The sequence below is a fragment of the Eublepharis macularius genome, chromosome 1 (assembly GCF_028583425.1).
Source record: "Eublepharis macularius isolate TG4126 chromosome 1, MPM_Emac_v1.0, whole genome shotgun sequence".
Classification (NCBI taxonomy): domain Eukaryota; kingdom Metazoa; phylum Chordata; class Lepidosauria; order Squamata; family Eublepharidae; genus Eublepharis; species Eublepharis macularius.
The window spans coordinates 199,042,037-199,061,524 of record NC_072790.1 but is presented as its reverse complement, the minus strand read 5'-3'; the positions used below and the strand labels follow the sequence as shown (position 1 = coordinate 199,061,524).

At 39.3% G+C, this 19,488-nt stretch overlaps 1 protein-coding gene across 1 annotated transcript in view; it reads left to right on the top strand.

Annotated features, from left to right (window-relative positions):
* The window catches only part of LRPPRC (leucine rich pentatricopeptide repeat containing), a 144,355-nt gene that overhangs the window by 24,958 nt on the left and 99,909 nt on the right, over positions 1 to 19,488 (top strand). The window contains exons 12-14 of the mRNA XM_054983556.1: positions 9,901 to 10,019; positions 10,765 to 10,858; positions 14,494 to 14,563. Of these exons, the coding sequence (XP_054839531.1) occupies positions 9,901 to 10,019; positions 10,765 to 10,858; positions 14,494 to 14,563 (283 nt within the window). The remainder of the gene's footprint in view (positions 1 to 9,900; positions 10,020 to 10,764; positions 10,859 to 14,493; positions 14,564 to 19,488) is intronic.

Here is a 19,488-nt window from a genome sequence, read left to right as displayed (position 1 = left end):
GTAGCATAAGTTCTGTTATATCTATGAAAAAATATATGACCCTACACATATGTAGCTGTTTGCACCCAAGAAAATATTGTTCTGTTGCATAATCAAATGGTTTTGCTCCTTGTGTGGTCTTAAAAAGTGCAAGCATTTGTACGGCTCTTGGAGTGAAGAGTGAAAAGAACAAGCAGTGAAAGATTTGTGTCTTCAGTGGCTGTTGGGGCAATGATAGACTTCATCGCGTTACAAACCTGTCATTGCCCCAGAAACCCCCAAAAGCAACAAATAAAAATACAAGAAGAGGAAATAATGAAGATATCTCAGCTGCCCTACTGGAAAATCTTTGTCTAATGAAAAATGTTTTGCTCATAAAAGTTCTGCAGTGAACTTAGAAAAACTTTTCACTTGAGCTTGCAGCTATGAAAGCTCCAGCTGTGCATTCCAGAAGCATCCAATATTCTTTTAGCTGTTCAGTCTCTTTCTTAATGTCTGAGCTTTGAGCATTGCCTTTAGTGTGGTGTTATCAATGTAAATATACTTTCTTCTGACAGGTTTAATGCATATTCTAGTCCATTGCTGTTTTGATGATAGAATTAATATGTATGATATCTCAGGAAATGGTAGAATGAAATCCAGCTTGTAAAATGAGAAGCTGATGCATCTGAGGAAAACAATAACAAAATATATACACATATTTGATCTACCATGAAGGTAGAAAAGATAGGTTGAATTTAAACTTGGGTTGGCAATGCTAGTAAATATATTATGTTGCAAGTTTATCTGTAGATTCACTATTAGAACATCTGAATTTGCTTAGAGGGAAGTTTTAAAAGATCAGATAATTAAACTTTTTAGCTCCCTTTAATAATAATACAAATAGTAGTTTTATTTTCAGTCTCCCAGACATTCAGGTTGGGATTTGACATTAAAATCAACAAACATTGTGGGTCTCTTCCTCTTTAAATATTATTACCTGCTAGAATATAGGTCCACGCACTAAGAAAAAAGTAGGCTCTCACAGGTATAAAGCCATTGCTATCTGTCTACCATAGTCTAGACTAGTAAAGTGTCCCACAAACCAAAACAAGTACTAGAAAATATATGCAGAGCCCAATAACTTTGCAGCCTACTTAGTGAAGTGTGTATTTGTTTATATATAACCAACTTTTTGATTAAATAAAAAACCCTGAAATTATATTTTCTAAATACTTCTATTTTTGTTAACTTAAAAAGTTCAGTGCTGATGATATAATCGAAGTAAAAGTCTACTTGAGATCCCAGGGTTATGTATACTAGGTTTGCTATTCCCACCCTGAATGCCCTCACTTTCTGTATCCTATTTCAGGTACTAGCTAGCTGCTAACTTAGATAATTTACAATGCAATCCTGAGCAGAGTTATTTTAGTAACTCTGCCTAGGATTGCACATTTGGTGGGTAGCCATGTTGGTTCACAGTAGAACAGCAGGATTTGTGTCCGGTGGCACCTTAAGGACCAACAAGATTTTCAGACTGTAAGCTTTCAAGAGTCAGAGCTCCCTTCTTCAGACACATAAAAGCTTATACTCTGAAAATCTTGTTGGTCTCTAAGGTGCTTCTAGACTCACATCCTACTGTGTTACTTGGATAAGAAATAATCAGTTTTAGACAGACTGAAGACTTGCATTATCCAGCTACCTAAACTAATGCCACTCGTTACCTTTCTTTTCTGAATGTGTGTATCTGGTGCTCTAGTATGTTCTTTTAACTAGTGGGATGTGAACCCTATGAGACTTGGATTTGAAATAGCTGTTTAGTCCTAAACATGCTATATGACCTTGGGCTTTTCACTATCCCTTACCCAGTTCTTCTGCTGTAAAATGCATTATGTTCATCTGCCAGATAGCTGTTGTGAGACTGAGCAAGTTAAGTACATGCACATTAAAAGTGTTCAGGAAGTTTTTAAACCAGTTACATTATTATTCATAACATCTTTTCAAGGAGAGTTTCACAAATGAATTGGTCATGTTCTGTGCATGGATTCCTGCCACTTATTTCAAGAAGCTCAGATTTTTTTATGAGTAGGCTGTTTTGGCATTCAGCTGTCTTTCTTGGGGGGAAAATAATGAAATAACTAGCTTGCAAATATGTATATGGGATAATGATGGCAGTGCAAGACAATCTAGTGTTTCTTTGTGGACATGCTTCTCCATGGTAGATGGCTACATCCAATAAGGTGCTCCTTTCTGCACAATGTGTCTCAAAAGATTCCAGGAAAAAAAGCCCACATAAAAAACCCCCACGGTCATAAATGTTCACAAGAAATAAGCCCACATGGAAATAAGCCCACATGGAAAAAACCCCACACGGAAAGAAGCCCACATGGAACGATACCATTTTTCTTTAATTATAATTACAAATACCATTTTTTATTAATTACAGCTATATTTATTGATTTCTCCCTTCTAAATACTTCCAAAGTCAGTCCTGCTTAGCTTCATAGATCTATGAGGCTTTAACTACTACTATTCAAGAAAGACATATATTGAGGGTGCAGCAGGTAGAGATCCTCAGTTTCCTATAAGAATGTGGAATCATGCTACAGCCCTGGAACAGTCACCAAAAACTACAAACCATTGTGAGGGATTTCACAATGCTTTTAATTCCCTATTCCACTGCAGTCATCCCAGTGTGTGGTCTCTATTTGATGGACTGCAGAGGGACCTGGCTTGCCACAACCTAACAGTGGCTAATGCACAGGCAGGTCGCTTAGAGGTGAAAAAGAGAAAATATGATGCACTACATGACATGGTTGCTGCTTCTATGCAGCAATATGAGCAGGTGGAAGATAAACTTAATTACTTAAGGAGATTGGCTAATTTGCAATGAAAAACTATATCTGAATTATTATTATTGCTGTTGTTAAATAGTTGTTGCTTTTATTATTACGGTTAGGTAGTTTTTGTCTTGGTCACTGGGTGCACCACAATGTATTTGTTAAATGCTAAAAAGGAAATCAAGATAGGAAATAGACTTACTTTAATGTTACCATATGGTTTTGTTATCTTACAGTTTTAATTTTTACTAACAAAATAAGTAAATGATATTAATTATTTGAAGATTTTAAAGCAATATACTCCTTAAAAAGCTGTGTATACTAGACTGTCTATACATAATATAATTTAACATCTTTCTGTCTTTACTTTAGAAATTTCTTCATACCAACATTAAAAAGGCTGACAAATTGTAAATTAATAAATTTAAAGCATTTTTATTTTAAAATATTTCTACGTAGAGTTTAATTTCTGATGTATTGTCGAAGGCTTTCACGGCCGGAGAACGATGGTTGTTGTGGGTTTTCCGGGCTGTATTGCCATGGTCTTGGGTTAGACCACGGCAATACAGCCCAGAAAACCCACAACAACCACAGTTTAATTTCTGTTATTATTGTTTTTCCTTCTTAATATATTTCACTGATAACAAAATGGTCACTTATATTTTGTTTCATGTGAATATGACATATGATAGTATTGTAGTGTATTAAATGTTTATTGTATATATCACCTTCCTTGCACTCTTATTTATGTAACCTATTTTCTGCATTATGGTACATCATGCCTGTTTTCCAGCTTTGTAATCCTAGCACCTGTTTGGGGTGTCTTATACTGTCTGATTGAATTATTTTCTATATTTTATAATATGCCTTGAGTTTCAGTGAGAAAATAAGTAGCTTGCTATAATACCTTTGCTGGGCAGCTGATGAGGAAGGGCATCTCTGTTGTTGCTTTTGGACTGCTTAGTGGCTGTTGATACCATTGGTATTCTTCTGGGATTGGGATCTCCCATTTTACCACAGTTTCATTTCTGCGTGACACTTTTGGAAACCTGGGGATCATGTTCTATCACTTGGCCTTTGGCTCAAAGTTTCCATGCTTTGAAAAGCACTCCATGCTCTGAAAACCACTACATGGAACCACTGAACAAGATCATCTGGAGATTTGGAGCACGGTGTCATTAGTATACTGCTCTCTTTCACCATCTAATTCTACGAAAATGTTGGTAAACTCTAAATTGTTATCTGGAGATGGTGAAGGGGTAGATGTGGGCAAACTTACTAACGCTTAATCTAGGCAACACTGAAGTGCTTTTTGATTAGAGGTAAAACCCAACTCGGAGTCACAGCATGTGCTGGATGTGGTAGCACTCACCTTGCAAAAGCTGAGCTGCAGCTTGGAGGTGCTCTTGGATCCTGCCTTGCTGTTGAAGAAATAGGTAGTGGGGGAAGCTAGGGGTTACTTTTCTTAAGTTTAGACTGGTCTGCCAGCTGTGATTGTTCCTGGAAACGGTGGATCTAGCCTCAGTTACACATTCAGAAGAGGTTGCTGTAATGTGCTTTACCTGGAGCTGCCTTCAAAAATTGTTCAGAAACTTCAGCTGGTACAGAATGCAGCGCCAGAATATAAACTGATAGGTGCCACAAGGATAATATTGTCCCTGTTTTACAGCAATTATGTTGGTTTCCAGTTTGTTTTCAAACTCAGTTTATGAAATCTGTCAAACTCGAACACCTGCATGGTATGAGAACATGCAATGATCCCCTAGTGTACAGGAAAATGACTGTCTTAAATTTACCAAAAGAATTTTCTCCCCTAAATAAACTGATAGAGACAAAGATGGTCCAGATGGCACAAGTGAGAAAAAATTGAGATACCGTTTGTGGAGGGGGAAAGAGGAAGATGTGGAAATTGGCCTGAAGAGCTAATAGAATCCTAGAGGGTCATATTGGTGGTGTCTGTGTGGGAGCACCCCTCTCACGTGGTTCTTTCTGGGCTCCCAGATTTTGTATATTTTTTACCTCAATGTGCAGTTGCACCCTAAATTCTTATCCTTAGTATTTATATATGCTAAAAATGGGACCAGCTGGGGTGAGTTTGTAACTGGTGCTGATATAAAAGAACATAATACGGGGTTTTTTGGCTATGATTCAGTAGGAGTTTGAACTGATACTTTTTAAATGTAGATAACCTTACTTACTGTTGTATCTATTTAAAAAAAGAAAACAGATGTTTCCCATAATGCAGATTAAATAGTTTTTAATTATTAGAACCGCTTTAGTTGAGATTTCATTACAGTTTTTGACATCTTATAAATATAAAGCATAAGATTACTGTCAGAATTTGAAAGGTATTGAGCAAAATTATATTGTAATTAATTCTTTTTTTTTTTTTGTGGATAAAAACTTGCCCATTCTCGGCCAAAATCAGTCAGTGTTCTGTTTTGAGGCAAACTTGAGCAGATGATGCGATTTTAATTTAGTGTGACTTGTTGGCATGTATTTTTAAGTGCTCAAAGGGAATTCACATTTGATTATTTGCACCATGGTGCACTGCATAAAATATTCATGCAAGTGTCACTTTTCCATAGGTGGCACTGCAGGGCAAAGACAGGGACTTTAGAAAACTTTAGATTTTTTTATAGTAACAAATATATGAGGCAACTTGGAAAAAGTTGAAAAGCATATGCTAGTTGGGTCTGGTATCCTGCAGCATCTGACATCATTTTTGTTCCAACACAAAGTAGTACCTGTATAGGTTTTGACATGGATCTTGAGTTAGCAAACTAGACCTGATGTAATAAAATTCAGCAAGTTATGTAGTTTTCAAAGAACAAAGCTTTAATTCATAATGTCTTTGTTACCATTCAAAGATAGATGCCTAATGTAATTTTAATAGTCTAGCGATTTATTAGGTTTTTTAAAATGAACATTTATTTATACAGTTATAAGGTTCCTCTGCTTGGAACTCTCTGAACATGGTTCTGCCTCTCTCTGCTTCTGAATTCTTCCTCAAAGCCCAAGTTGCCCATAACCCAATTTATTAATCCTTTTTCCTAAACAAATTCCCCAACGCATGTATATATTTTCTTTCCTCTTTCCTTGCTACTCTTCTTTTCCTCTTTCTGTTTTTCTAATGCTCAGTTTATTTTTAGGTCCCTGTCCTAAAGAGGTTTGTTTGCATATGAAACACTGTAAAGCATTAATAGGACAGAATAAATACTAATAATTATGACAGCCAGTGTGGTAGTTAGACCTTGATCTTGGGTCCCATCAGTGTCTGCTAATAAGCTGTTTTCTGGTGGCAGAGAAGAAATCATTTTTTTTAGCTGTGCTGCACAAATTTACTTGGAAGTTAGAACTGAGCTCATTGGCAATAAGCTCTGGACTCCTTGCATACGACCCCAAAGACTCCCTCCAGAAGCCGCCACAGCAGGCAGAGGGTAGCTAAAGATGTTAGAAGTTCTTGTTCACTACTGTTTGACTTGCTCCTTCTATTACATTGTCAGCATTACTGACCCTGTTCCAAATTGCTAGGACAGATTAGTGACAGAACAGAGTAATGAAAGCCCTACCGACTACTGATTTCTTCTCTCTGGTTGCCAAGAATGAGTTCGATTCTTCCATTCATATCTTTCATTTGGACACGTATAGCTCCCACTTACTGAGTCAGACTGTTTCCTCATCTAGCCAGTCTACTGCAACTGGCAGCAGCTCTCCAAACTTTGACGCAGAGGTGTCTCTCAGCCCTGCTGTCCAAGATGAAAGAAATCAAAGATGCCAAGAATTAATGTGGCATGTTTTGTAGACAAAGCATATGCTGAAGTATTTCTTCCTGTCCATAACAAAATTCTAATCTTAATTCTTCTGTTACAGACCTCTCTGTAAATACAGGTTTTGGAATCCTACTTGACCTTTTATTTCAACTGTTGCAAAATTTATTTTTGCTTAATTCCTTCACAGGTTCTGGGTTGAGAGTAGAATCTAGTTCAGTGATTAGGGCATGACCAGGTGAAAGCAGGTCACCTGTTTATAAGGACAGCTTCTAAGGAGGCCATCAGTGTTTTAAACAAGCAGAGCCAAGATGCTTGTCACATGAACAGCGTAATGGATTAGATCCAACACAAAGGCTATAGATCCTCCCTGTTGTCTTCTCATTTTAGCAGTCCTTTGCAACCTAGGGAAAGTTTATTCCCTGGATTATGGGACTTGCATGAAATAATAGCCACCTAGATTGCAGGACTACAGTAAAGAAGGGTTAGGGGATGAAATTGTTCCTTTGTTTCTCTTCCTTCAGCAGAGCTGGCAAAACAGAAGTGCTGCTGGTGAGGGGAAGGTCCAACTCAGGAATGGGGATATCTCCTGTTCTGGATGGAGTTGCATTCCCCTTAAAGGAATAGGTTTGTAGCATGGTACTGCCAGGCCTCCTATTGGATAATCAGGTGGCAGCACTGGCCAGGGGTGAATCAGTTGCAGCACTTTCTGGGAAGGAAAGATCTTGGCACTGTGGCACATGCCCTGGTAATATCTGGATTAGATTACTGCAATGTGCTCTACCTGGAGCTGCCCTTGAAGACTGTCCAGAAGCTACAGTTGATACAGAATGCTGCAGCAAGAATGTTGACTGAGTGGATCAGAGGAACCATATCACTCCAGTCTTGTTCCATCTACAGTGACTCTCAGTTTGCCATTTGATCCGATTCAGGGTGCTGGTATTAAGCTTTAAAGCCCTATCTAGCATGGGACCAGCATACCTTAAGGACCATATGAATTTGCCCATCTACTCTGGTCACCTTTAGAGGCCTTGGTTCAGGTGACCCTGAAGGTGAATGGCAAGCCAAGAAAGGGCCTTCGTGTTTGTGACACTGAAACTTTGTAACTTCCTCCCCAGGCAGATTCATCTGTCTCTCTCTGTCATTGTCTGTTGCCAGCAGGTGAAGCCTTTTCTGTTTCATTTGGTGTACCCCCAGTAAATTCTTGATAGCCTTTCTCCCTGGTTGTATCTGTATGTCTATGTTCACTATCTTGGGGGTCACTATTTCGTGTAGTGGTTAAGAGCGGCAGGACTCTAATCTGGAGAGCCGGGTTTGATTCCACACTCCTCCACTTGAAGCCAGCTGGATAACTTACGGTCAGTCACAGCTTCTTGGAGTTCTCTTAGCCCCACCCACCTCACAGGATGATTTTTGTGAGCATAATTATAGCATACTTTGTAAACCACTCTGAGTGTGGCATTAAGTTATCCTGAAGGGTGGTATATAAATTGCATGTTGTTATTAGGCATATATATGTTTTAAATAAATAAATTCATTTTGCCCACCCACCACACTGCCACCCACCATGTTGCTGGAAATTAATTATCCTATTTCTTCCCCACCCACAGACTGGTCTATTTACCACAGATGTCCATAGTTACTCTAAAGTAGCCCTTTTGTTCAAAATGTAACTTAAAGAAATTTTGATGTATTCTGTTTTTGTAAGCTTTGTTAGCTTAATTTATTGATGTTGCTGCACTTTCTAGTAATACAATCTTAAGCACTTTGCTGAGGCTTAGATAACTTTCAAATGTGTTCACTTTTTGCCAGAGAGTATTATCCTTAAACATAAAAGGCAAACTGTGTTACTGACAATGCATATTTCATCCTGGTGTGCCTGCGCAGGAGCACCAGGATAAAAAATGCATTGTGGCCAATATGGCCTCCAGAGGATGCTGCCCCCACGGGACAGCCAGGCAAGCTGGCCGACGCCCCCGTGGGATGGCCAGGCAAGCTTGCACACCCCTCCAGATGCTGGCACCACAGTGGGATGGCCAGGAGAGCCGGCCCACCCCTCTAGAGGCTGGTGCCACAGCGGAACAGCCAGGCAAGCTGGCCCATCCCTCCAGAGGATGCACCGTTTTCTGGGGCCCTTCTTTAAAAATGGGGCCTGTTGCTAGTTTCTAGTAAGTTTTTAAACTTATGCTTGATAACCTATACTGAAACTGTGAGAACTGTGTGACTTGACTTGGCACATTTAGCAATGTAGTGATATAATTTAGGTTTTGGAGACATTCCCTTATATTTAATAGCATGAAGGAACTGGTAATCTGTGGGTTTGCTCTAAGATTACATCTCTTTTTCTAGAGTAAGGCTTAGAGGGAAAGGAAGGCAGAATGGTATAGCTCTATCTTGTCAGATGTTGGAAGCTAAGCAGGTTGGTACTTGGATGGGAGACCACCAAGGAAGACTCCGCAGAGGAAGGCACTGGCAAACCACCTCTGCTTCTCACTTGCTTTGAAAGCCCCTTGCTGGGGTTGTCATGTCATGACTTGATGGCACTTTACACAAACAATGCTTAGAGACTATGATACAAGATGTTTTAGTTGCTGTTTAGTTACCATATGAAAGTTATTTTAAGCCATTCATCGTTCAGTTAGTCTCTGTCAACCCAAAAATATTACGAACAGGTCTGCAGTCTTGAACAAGTCTCAGCTGTGACTAACCATGCAGGTTCATGTACTGTTTCCGCTTTGAGTTGTTAATTCTCCCTTCCCATCTTTACTTTTACCCCCTTTCCCCCAATTACATCAACATGAGCATTGACCATGATTAAACAGAATTTGAAACCAGAAGCATATGGAGGAGGAGTAGAATCCCTTAGAAATATTGAAGTCCATGGCATGTCTGGTGAAATTCTGTGGATTGTGTTCTGGAGCCTTGTTCTGCATTGTTTATTTCAATGATTTTAACAGTCTTCTGTATTGATGTTTTCTTATATTGAGATCGAGGACCTAGTTATTTATTGGTAATTCAAAGCACTAACTCAATGTTATTTTGTCAGGGAAAATATTTTTGTAACTCCTCTAATTTTATAGGTTACTATTGTCCATTACTCTTGTGTTGTGGAGCAAGATAGATGTGAATGGACATGACATCACAATTTCAAACAAGCTTCCTGAGGACAAGGGAAAGGGGCAGACAGAGCAAAACAAAAAGTTCAGTTTTGCCATGAAAAAAATTTCCCTGAACTGTCATAGAAGTAGCATAGCTACTCTTTTTCTTTTCTTGCAAAGCTCATCTGCACTTTTATTTAGCTGAAGTTCAGCATTTTGTTTCTTTTTCTTTAGGTACCGTTGAAATCCTCAAAGCTATGCATGAAATGCAGGTAAAACCTGATGTGGAAACATATTCAAACTATGTTTTGACAAGTTTTGATGATGTCAGCTCTTTGAATAATTTGCTAGAGGTAAGAAAGTCCAGTTCTGTAACATCACATTGGTTTAATTTATTTCAGCATTAATGGTTTCAGACCTAGTATCATACCCTTGAAGAATGCTTTAACATCCTTTTTCCATCCTTTTTCGAAATAGTTAAAAGTAGGATGAAATGACATGAACGGATTTGTTTTTATAATAGGGTAGAAAGTTTCTAGCATTGCTTTGTGTTGCCAGTGATGCAAAGTGGATTCTTGGAATAAATCATTGATTTTTAAGTCATTTGTTCCATTTTGAAATTCTAGTATTCATGCCCAAATTGAAACCAGTGCAGCTATACATAAATTGTATGCTCAATACATGGTGTTTTCAAAAAGATGGTGGCGCTATATATTGCTTTTCAAAAGTTCTCAATGTGTTTTAAATGTATTATCTTGGAAAAAACGACACCATCCTGTATATTAGGCCAGTGTTACTCCCACATAACAAAAGGGTCTGGGCTTCCTTAAAGTGTGCTCATGTTTTTGCTGAGAGTTGGACCCATTACTGGGAGCTGCTGTAGCATAGTGGTTAAGTGCCTGGACTGCAAATCAACACTCCGCTAGTTTGACTCCTGCTACTTCCATGAACTTTGCAAGTGGCTTCGGGTAATCCACTCCTCTCAGCCCTGGTTTCCCAAAAGGGCAGTATATATTAGCACACTGTTATTATTACTATCAGCTCTTAATCAGCTTGCACCACCAGGTGTTTCTTCACCATATCATGGTTTGTTCACAGGAACATGGCTGCCCCATTGAGAGTAGTACACTCTGTGCATCAGAAATCAAGCATGAAGCTGTCAGTGGAAGACTGGATAACGTGCTGGCATTAAGTAAGTATCCTTGATACCCTAGTCGTTACCCAGATAGCTAGTCATTACTATTGTGTTCTGTTGAGGCTACTTTTAAGAATGGCAAACTTTCTTTTTAAATGTATTGTCGAAGGCTTTCACGGCTGGAGAACGATGGTTGTTGTGGGTTTTCCGGGCTGTATTGCCGTGGTCTTGGCATTGTAGTTCCTGACGTTTCGCCAGCAGCTGTGGCTGGCATCTTCAGAGGTGTAGCACCAAAAGATGCCAGCCACAGCTGCTGGCGAAACGTCAGGAACTACAATGCCAAGACCACGGCAATACAGCCTGGAAAACCCACAACAACCATCTTTCTTTTTAAAATTCATTTGAAATATAAAGAAAGTTGCTTTACTTATTGATTTATCTCAATTTAATTTTGGAGTTTTCATTTTAGTGTTTCTTTTTTTAAACCCAAGTTTATAAAACCAGCAAATAAACATGATGGTATTTTGCTTCATTTTGGGATGTATGATATTGCACTCAGGATATTTGCAGACAGCAATTAGTCAGGCTATGGAATCTCAAGAAACATTTCCTAGAAACTAGTAGTGCAGGAAAAATGGTGCCTTAGCAATTCCAAAGATTTTCTGTTCTGTAAGGTAGAATTCAGTGGGTCCCTATGTGTCTGCAGTACAAGAAACATTGTACTTATACAATTATTTTTAAATGTTAAAATGTCATTCAAAATTGCAAGTTCAATGAAGGGAAAGTGAAATCAAATCCGACTCCAAGTCAGGGTGTTGATAAAAATGAGCAGTTTACTCAAATTTCCACCGTGTCAATTTGAGCATGAGAAAATTACAAAGTAGCACTGATTAGGAGCTACAAGAGAGACAGGACAGAATGTCTCTTGCAGAATTTTAAACATACCAATTTGAAAAACAAATCAAGTTACATGCAAGTATTAGCAAAAATCAAACTAACAGCTGTACTCAGTTTCTTTTTAGGTTGCATATAAGCTATGTTAAATATTTTGGATTCTTTAGTAGTTTATTAAGTTATAGAATAGGGTTTATAGTATTGATCTATATCTTAAGTGTATGTCTTTTTAATGGAAATTTAAGCCTTTTCTTAATTTACATTAAGTACAATTCTTCACCCTTAGCTAATTAGTCAAAGCTCATAATGCTGTCCCATCTGTTTGACTGATGAAATCCTGACATGCTGAAAAGCTCACCGAGCCTAGTGCTGAGTGCGAGGTTCTCTAGGTCAGTGCAGGAGTATCATGTTCTTATGATAACTAAGTATTGCTTGTGAAGTGTATAAGACTCAGTTTTTTAAATCACCCATTAATAAAGAGCTATGAAAATATTCCTGTAATATTCATATGTGAACAATGTTCTATGAGTGTTTTCAGTTCACATCACTGCAGCAAATGAGATGTTGAGGCAGACTTTTCCTTAGGTGAAATACAATATGCTTTGAAAGGGAAACAAGTGCTGTCTTTTGAGCCCTTCATATATTGAATCTATAAATTAGCTTGTTCAGCACTAGGGATCACTTTTATAGTGCAGTTTGTAAAGGGGAAGGAGGGTTGTTAAACCTAACTTCTACCAGGGGCTGTTGACTGTGCTTCCAGTCTTCTGTCATGCAGAGGTTTCCCCTACCAGCCACAAGAAAACTGTGGAGCATCAGTTAAAGGGTCTGATCACGTAAGACAGCATGCGTAAAACCAACTTTTCTTTTTAATCATACCATTCCATTCCACTTCAATGTGATCTGTTTCTGGTTTTTAAAACCTTGTTTGTTTTTAAGGAAACCAGATTTCTGATTATCAGCTGTGACTAGCATATAGAGATGTCCTGCAGCTGATTTTGTTTCTTCATTTAATGAACAAAAACTTTTAAACCTGGATTTGTATTTTATAAGAAACAAATGTCATCTGATAATAAATAAGAAACTACTAGATGGAAGAATATTTTGTGCAAGAAAATGGGCACTGAAGTATTTAATAACAGACACAGTATAGTCATATAATCACTTTCTTGGTTTAGCGATTGTACAAGATTCTTCTCAACATCAGATCACCCTAGGGCCCCTTCTTATACATTGGTGTAGGAAAAAAATGGTATACTTCTGTGTATGCAGTATTGGGTTGGCATTGTCAGCGAAAGGTGCTGACAGTTGCAAATCTTCCCCACTTTCTTCTCCTTCCTAGGGTTTCTTTTGAACTCCAGGAAAGTTGATTCCCAGTGCAGTGAGATCAGTGTGGAATAATAGGTATAGAGGATGATGGGCTGCTATAAGGAGCCAGAAGGACTGGGCAAAACTATTCTTCCTGAGTCCACCATTGGTGGAGCTCAGCTAATGGAAAAGGCAAGCAGAAATTATTTCATCTCCTTCCCCCTTCTCAGTACAGCCCACTGACCCATGTGGCTATTGTTCCACATGGGATCCATGACCCCCATTACCAAGTTTTCCAGGGTCTCCTTGCATATAGTGGGGGGTTGCTGGCTGGCTGGGAACTCCTGTCAAGCCCTGCTGTTTAAATAATCAGCTGCTTGTCAGGGAGATCCCCAACAAGCAGCTGATCCGGGGGTTTAAATGCCCCTTTTCATGCTGCTTCACAGCGGCAGGGAAATGGGCATTTAAACCCCCACTTGTTTGGATCAGCTGCTTCTCAGCCCAGTTCGTGCTGAACTTTAGATCGTATTCCGGTTTGTGCCCATCTCTAATCCGGAAGATGGTTATTCAACATGTTTCATCCTGACATTCTAGTTTTCTCAAGGGAAAAAGTCTGTGTGTAGCTAATGGAGCTTCCTAGTGTGTAGCTAATGGATACTTAGAGTCTCATAATTAGTTAAACATTTTTATTCCCAAACTCTGATTTAAAATTCTTTGAGGTGGCCCAAATATAAAAATTCAATGAAACATTGAAAATAATAATAAAGCATCACAGTAAAGCAGAATCAGGTTAATAATGTATGGCAAAACAAAACCATCCCAGCCTGGTATCACAAACTCCATCAAACTTAGTGCCTGTTTGAGAGAGAAACAAAGCAACACAGCTGAAAAGGCCCTGTCCCTCATAGTGGACCACCTCATTTCAGAGGGCAGGGGACGTGAAGTGAGCCCGGCAATAAAGAATGCAACTCCTGCATAGTTCATATATAAGTAACTTCTTGAAATAACCTGGTCCTAGGCCATTTTGATCTGTAATGTCTTAAACCAGCCCCTTGCATTGGGCCTGGTAATGTCCAGGCAGCCAGTGAAATTTTAAGCATTTGAGTATCAGCAACTAATAGCAATCTTGCTGTTGTGTTCTAAACTCCCAATCTGTCATCAAATGCAGCCCTGCCTAAATGCATTAATTTACAAGGAAAGAGCCAATGGAGATTGACACTTAGTGATACATTTTATAGGTATGGGTGTTCTGTAACATTGACAGACTCCAAAAAGATATGTAACTGAACGCTAGGATGTTGCATGTCTTTCTCTTTTCTAATTTATGAATAAAGCCTGTGTTTAAAGAAATGTTATTAGAAGATCAAAATTTAATATGCAAGAAATAACTTTATAAAACAGATTCACGTTAATATCTGCTCTTTGATCCTGATGGGTTTAATCAATGTTTTTTTATGGTCAAAGCCTTCTAAAGCGTTCCATTTCCTCTGCAGTGTCTTCAGCAGATGTGCCATCTGTGGATCTCATGCAGTTCAGAAGCAGTCTAATATTTGGATTCAGAAGGTAAGCATAACTCTTTCCCACTCTGTTCTCTGCATGGTCTTAGGTCAATTCTAGATCTGGAGCAGATTTTTAAACGTAAATTCTATACCTTTTAGCTGTCTAAGAAAAGTGACTGACAATCTCAGGAGTTAGAAGGAACTTTTCTTGTGGGCTGCAGTAGTGTGGAAAGCTATCTGAGCCCTCCAGAGGCTCAGAGAGTTGGATCAAATCCTATCTTCCTTGTGTAAGCCACCCGAAAATTTTTAACCCATGTGAATGCTGGCGTTAGCATAAGCTTTGGTTCATGGGATTGAAAGCAATGACTGTGATGAGAATTGTGCAGAATCTTTATAATCTTCCAACAGCAACTGCATACTGTTTAGATGTGGGGGATGAGGCCCAGTCAGGCCGCATACGCAAATGTTCTCTGTGTTTCAACCGTCTGGGGGTAGAGGGTAAGGTGTAGAATGTTGTGAGCCCCAATCAGCCCACATATGCAAGTGACCTTGAAAGGCTGGCCCAATCAGGGAAGAGTGGCTGAGCTGGCAGTGGGCAGAGGAGCAAGCAGGTGCAGCATGCCAGCCACACAGGGAAGCAGAATCCCTTTGGGAAAACACATTTTACCCCTTTTTTACCTCCTTAGGGGGCGAATTTCTTAAAATCCCTTCTTAGTGGGTGTTTACATCATAAAAGGAATGTTTTCATGTTTCTAGGTCCAGGGATGTGGGCTGGGTGTTGATGATTCAGTCAAGTTAGTTATTTTTATTACAGAATTTAAATTGTTTAGTTTGCTTTGAACTGTGCACTATTATAATGAACCCCTCACACATTCCTCAGTATTTCATCATTAACTGCAGGTAATCTGATCTTCCCTCTGTATGCCAACTTAAAAAGGTTCAGTTCAGAGACTGTAGTAGACCATGCTTTGAGCCTCCAACTGTACAAGCCATCAAGTCATCTCCAACCTATTGTGACCCTATGAATGAAAGTTCTCTAGAATGTCCTGTTGTTAACAGAGTTACTCAAATCTTGCAAACTGGTGGACATGGCTTCCTTTGAGTCAAGCCATCTTGTTTTAGGTTTTCTTCTTTTCCTCCTGCCTTCCACTTTTCCTATTATTTTATTTTCCAATGACTCTTGTCTTATTATGATGTGACCAAAGTACGATAGCCTCAGTTTTATCATTTTAGTTTCTAGGGAGATTTCAGGCTTGATTTAATCTAGAACCCATTTATTTGTCTTTTTGACCTTTTATAGTGACCTGTTTGCTGTCTTAGATCTTTGTATGCCATTAAAGGTATTTGAATTGAATTGAAATTGTCTTTTTGACCATCCATAGTTTCCGCAAAACTCTCTACCACCACCACATTTCAAATGAATCAATTTTCTGGGAAATAACATAGTTTGGATTATCTTGATCTTGGTCCCCAGAGACATTTTTATCTTTAAAGATCTCTTCTTGTTCCCTCAAAGCTGCTCTTTCAAGTCTTAATCTTCATCTGATTTCATGATTGCAGTCTCCTTTTTGGTTGATATTTGAGCCAAAGAACAGAAAATCTTTAACAATTTCAATTTTCTCATTGTCAGCTTTAAAATTGTGTAATTCCTCAGTAGTCATTTCTTTTGTCTTCTTGATGTCTTGATGATTACAAAGGTGTAATTCTGCTTTGGTGCTTTGTTCTTTAACCTTCAGTAATTGTTTCAAGTCTTCACTTCACTGTCTCCTTGGTGCAGCAGCTTTTGGAAGTGCAGCAGTAGCCATAAGCATGGTTGCTTAACTCAGATAGAATATCAAACTGCAATTAACACAGACTTGATTTTTAATACTGCTGCCGTATGCATACGGGTAGCACAATAGGATTTACTGATGAGTAAATATAAACAGGATTGAGCTGAATATCATAATTTCTAATTACAGTTTGCCAGTCACAAACTACGTCTACTCCACTCTGCTTAACTACAGTTATTTCTTTTGATGCCATACCAAATGGGATTACAGAAGCAGAAATACTGTTGAGGATAATGTACAAATTTGCACTGTTAATGAAAATTGTTTTTTATGTTACTGATACAACGGTATGCGACAATAGCTAGTAAATACATCTGAGCAGCAGCACAGAGTTGATTTGTGTGTTATGTCAGAGATCATGGAGTAACTGAGGCGCAAGTTATCACTTTGCAAACTATGGTTACAGATGTTGGAATGATTTTGAGAACTTGCCCCAGTGGAATTTGCCAACTGCACACAGGCTGTCACTCATACAACTCACCTCTTTTTGTTTTGTTTGTTTTTTGGCCAGAATAAATTTTTGCCGTGAGACCTGACATCAAAACAGTGATGGCATTCTATGAAGTGCTTTCATAGTGTATTCTCATAGTACTTAACAGCAATAGACATTTGTAATGATGCCTGCTGTTGATTCTCAACTACTTCTCTCAACCACTTTATTATTTGTTTTAAAATAGTTCAGCCCATGTTCGATTCAGCTGCCTAATAATTCAGTGTTCAGAAAGCATGGAATGTCATACAATTCAGAAAACAGTTTTTGCCTTTTTTAAAACCAAAGAACCTAAAAGATGAACCAATAGGATGCTTTAAGAAAACGTGCTTCTGGTACTCTGAGCAGGAATTTCAGAAAATGATGATTCTCTGAGAATATCTTTCTGTGAACGGTTTTAATGTCATCAGGAACTGATGTGTCAGATCAGTTGCTTGTCAGTTCAGAGTGGAACTTGCCCTGGAAAAGTCATCCAAGCTTTGAAATGGCATTTTGTTTTCTCTGTGGACCTGTGCTTGGCTCACTTTCGAGATAGCCTGCCAGAGGCATAATGTGCTTAAATAAACGTGTTTTCAAGCTCTGAGGATCCTTTAAAATATTGTTCTTTTCAGTGCAATATACAGGCTCACTATTAACAGTCTTTGTTTTTTATATCTTTTTAAATCATATAATCATGAACTTTTGTTTCCTGATGTGCTATAAAAAAATCCAGTTTCATACAAATCTGTCTTTTGAGGTCTTCCCATTTTATAGTTAAGTCACCTTAGTGTTATTTTATACCAGTCCATTATTGATAATACAGTCTTTGTTTGCTATGAGAATCACAGAATCGCAGAATCACAGAGTTACTTGGAAGGTGCCATACAGACCTTCTGGTCCAACCTCCCCCCCCCCCCGCTGCCCAATGCAGGATGAGCCTAAAGCATCCCTGACAAATAATTCATCCAGCCTCTTCTTGAAAACTGCCAGTAAAGGGGAGCTCACCACCTCCCTAGGCATCTGATTTCACCTTTGAACTACTCTGACCGTGAAAAAGTTTTTCCTAATATCCAGCCTGTACCTTTCTGCATGTAATTTAAGCCCATTGCTTTGAGTCCTATTCCTGCTGCCAACTGGAACAGCTCCTTGCCCTCCTCCAAATGACAGCCTTTCAGATATTTAAAGAGAGCAATCATGTCCCCCTTCAGTCTCCTTTTCTCCAAACTAAACATTCCCAAGGCCCTCAGCCTTTCCTCATAGTGCTCAGTCTCCAGACCTCTGATCATTCTCGTTGCTCTCTTCTGCACCCTCTCAATTTTGTCCACATTCTTTTTGAAGTGAGGCCTCCAGAACTGCATACAGTACTTCAGGTATGGCCTGACCAAGGCAGTATAGAGAGGGACTATGACCTCCTGCAACTTTGATGCAATGGCCCTTTTGATAAAACCCAAGACTGAGTTTGCCTTTTTTGCCACCTCATCACACTGACTGCTCATATTTAGTTTACAGTCCACTCTTACTCCAAGATCTCTTCCGCATACACTACTACTCAGAAGTGTATCCTCCATCCTGTATTTGTGCTTCACATTTTTGTGGCCCAGATGTAATACTGTGCACTTATCTATGTTGAATTATCTATGTTGAATTGCATCCTGTTCACAACCGCCCACTTCTACAGAGTATTCAATTTTGGGGTGTTTGCCACTCCTCCCAATTTGGTATCAATAGCAAATTTAATGAGTAGCCCGGTTATCCCTTCATCCAGATCATTGATAAAAATATTGAAAAGGACTGGGCCCAAAAGTGAGCCCTGTGGCACCCCACTGGACACCTCCCTCCAATCTGATGAAATGCCATTGACCACCACTCTTTTGGTGTGATCCTCTAACCAGTTCCCTATCCTCCAAACTGTCCTATAGTACAGTCCACAGTTTTCCAGTTTACCCATTAGAATGTCATGGGGAACCTTATCAAAAGCTTTACTGAAATCCAGGTAAATCACGTTGACAGAGTTCCCATGATCCATCACTCTATCAAAGAAGGAAACCAGGTTGGTCTGACAAGATGTGTTGGGGACAAAACCATGTTGACTTCCCCGGATCACTAATCAGACCTTCAGATGCTTCCTGATCAATCCCTTTAAAATCTCCTCTAATATCTTACCAGCAACAGAAGTCAGACTGACCGGCCTGTAGTTTCCCGGGTCATCCTTCTTCCCTTTCTTAAAGATTGGGATAACATTCGCTCTTCTCCCTCTGAGGCGGAGGACATCTTGGGTGTTTCCCACCATCCAATCGGGGAGGCAGGAAGTTAAACTTTCTTCCTCTTCCTTTGGTGTGCGTGGGACCACCCTCTCTCCTCAGTTCTTTTCCTGCTTCAGGGGAGAGCAGTGCTCATTAGGATAGCTTAGCTACCCTGATTGTTCTATCTCTTCTGTCTTTTCGTGACCCAGTGTCTTAGCCTCTTTGTATGTTTTCCTTTGTCTGTCCTCTCCTGTTACTCTCCAGTCTAGAGAGAGAGAGAAAGAGAGGGAAAGTTCTCTTCAGAGCCTGAAGAAGAATGGAGGGACAAGCGCGTGAGTCATCTGACTCTGAAGACTCATTCTTAGAAAGGGCTGAGGGCTGTTCCCGGGAGGCCATCCTTCTGACGGTGGGAACATGCCCGGCCGGGTCCAACTCGCCTCAGAGG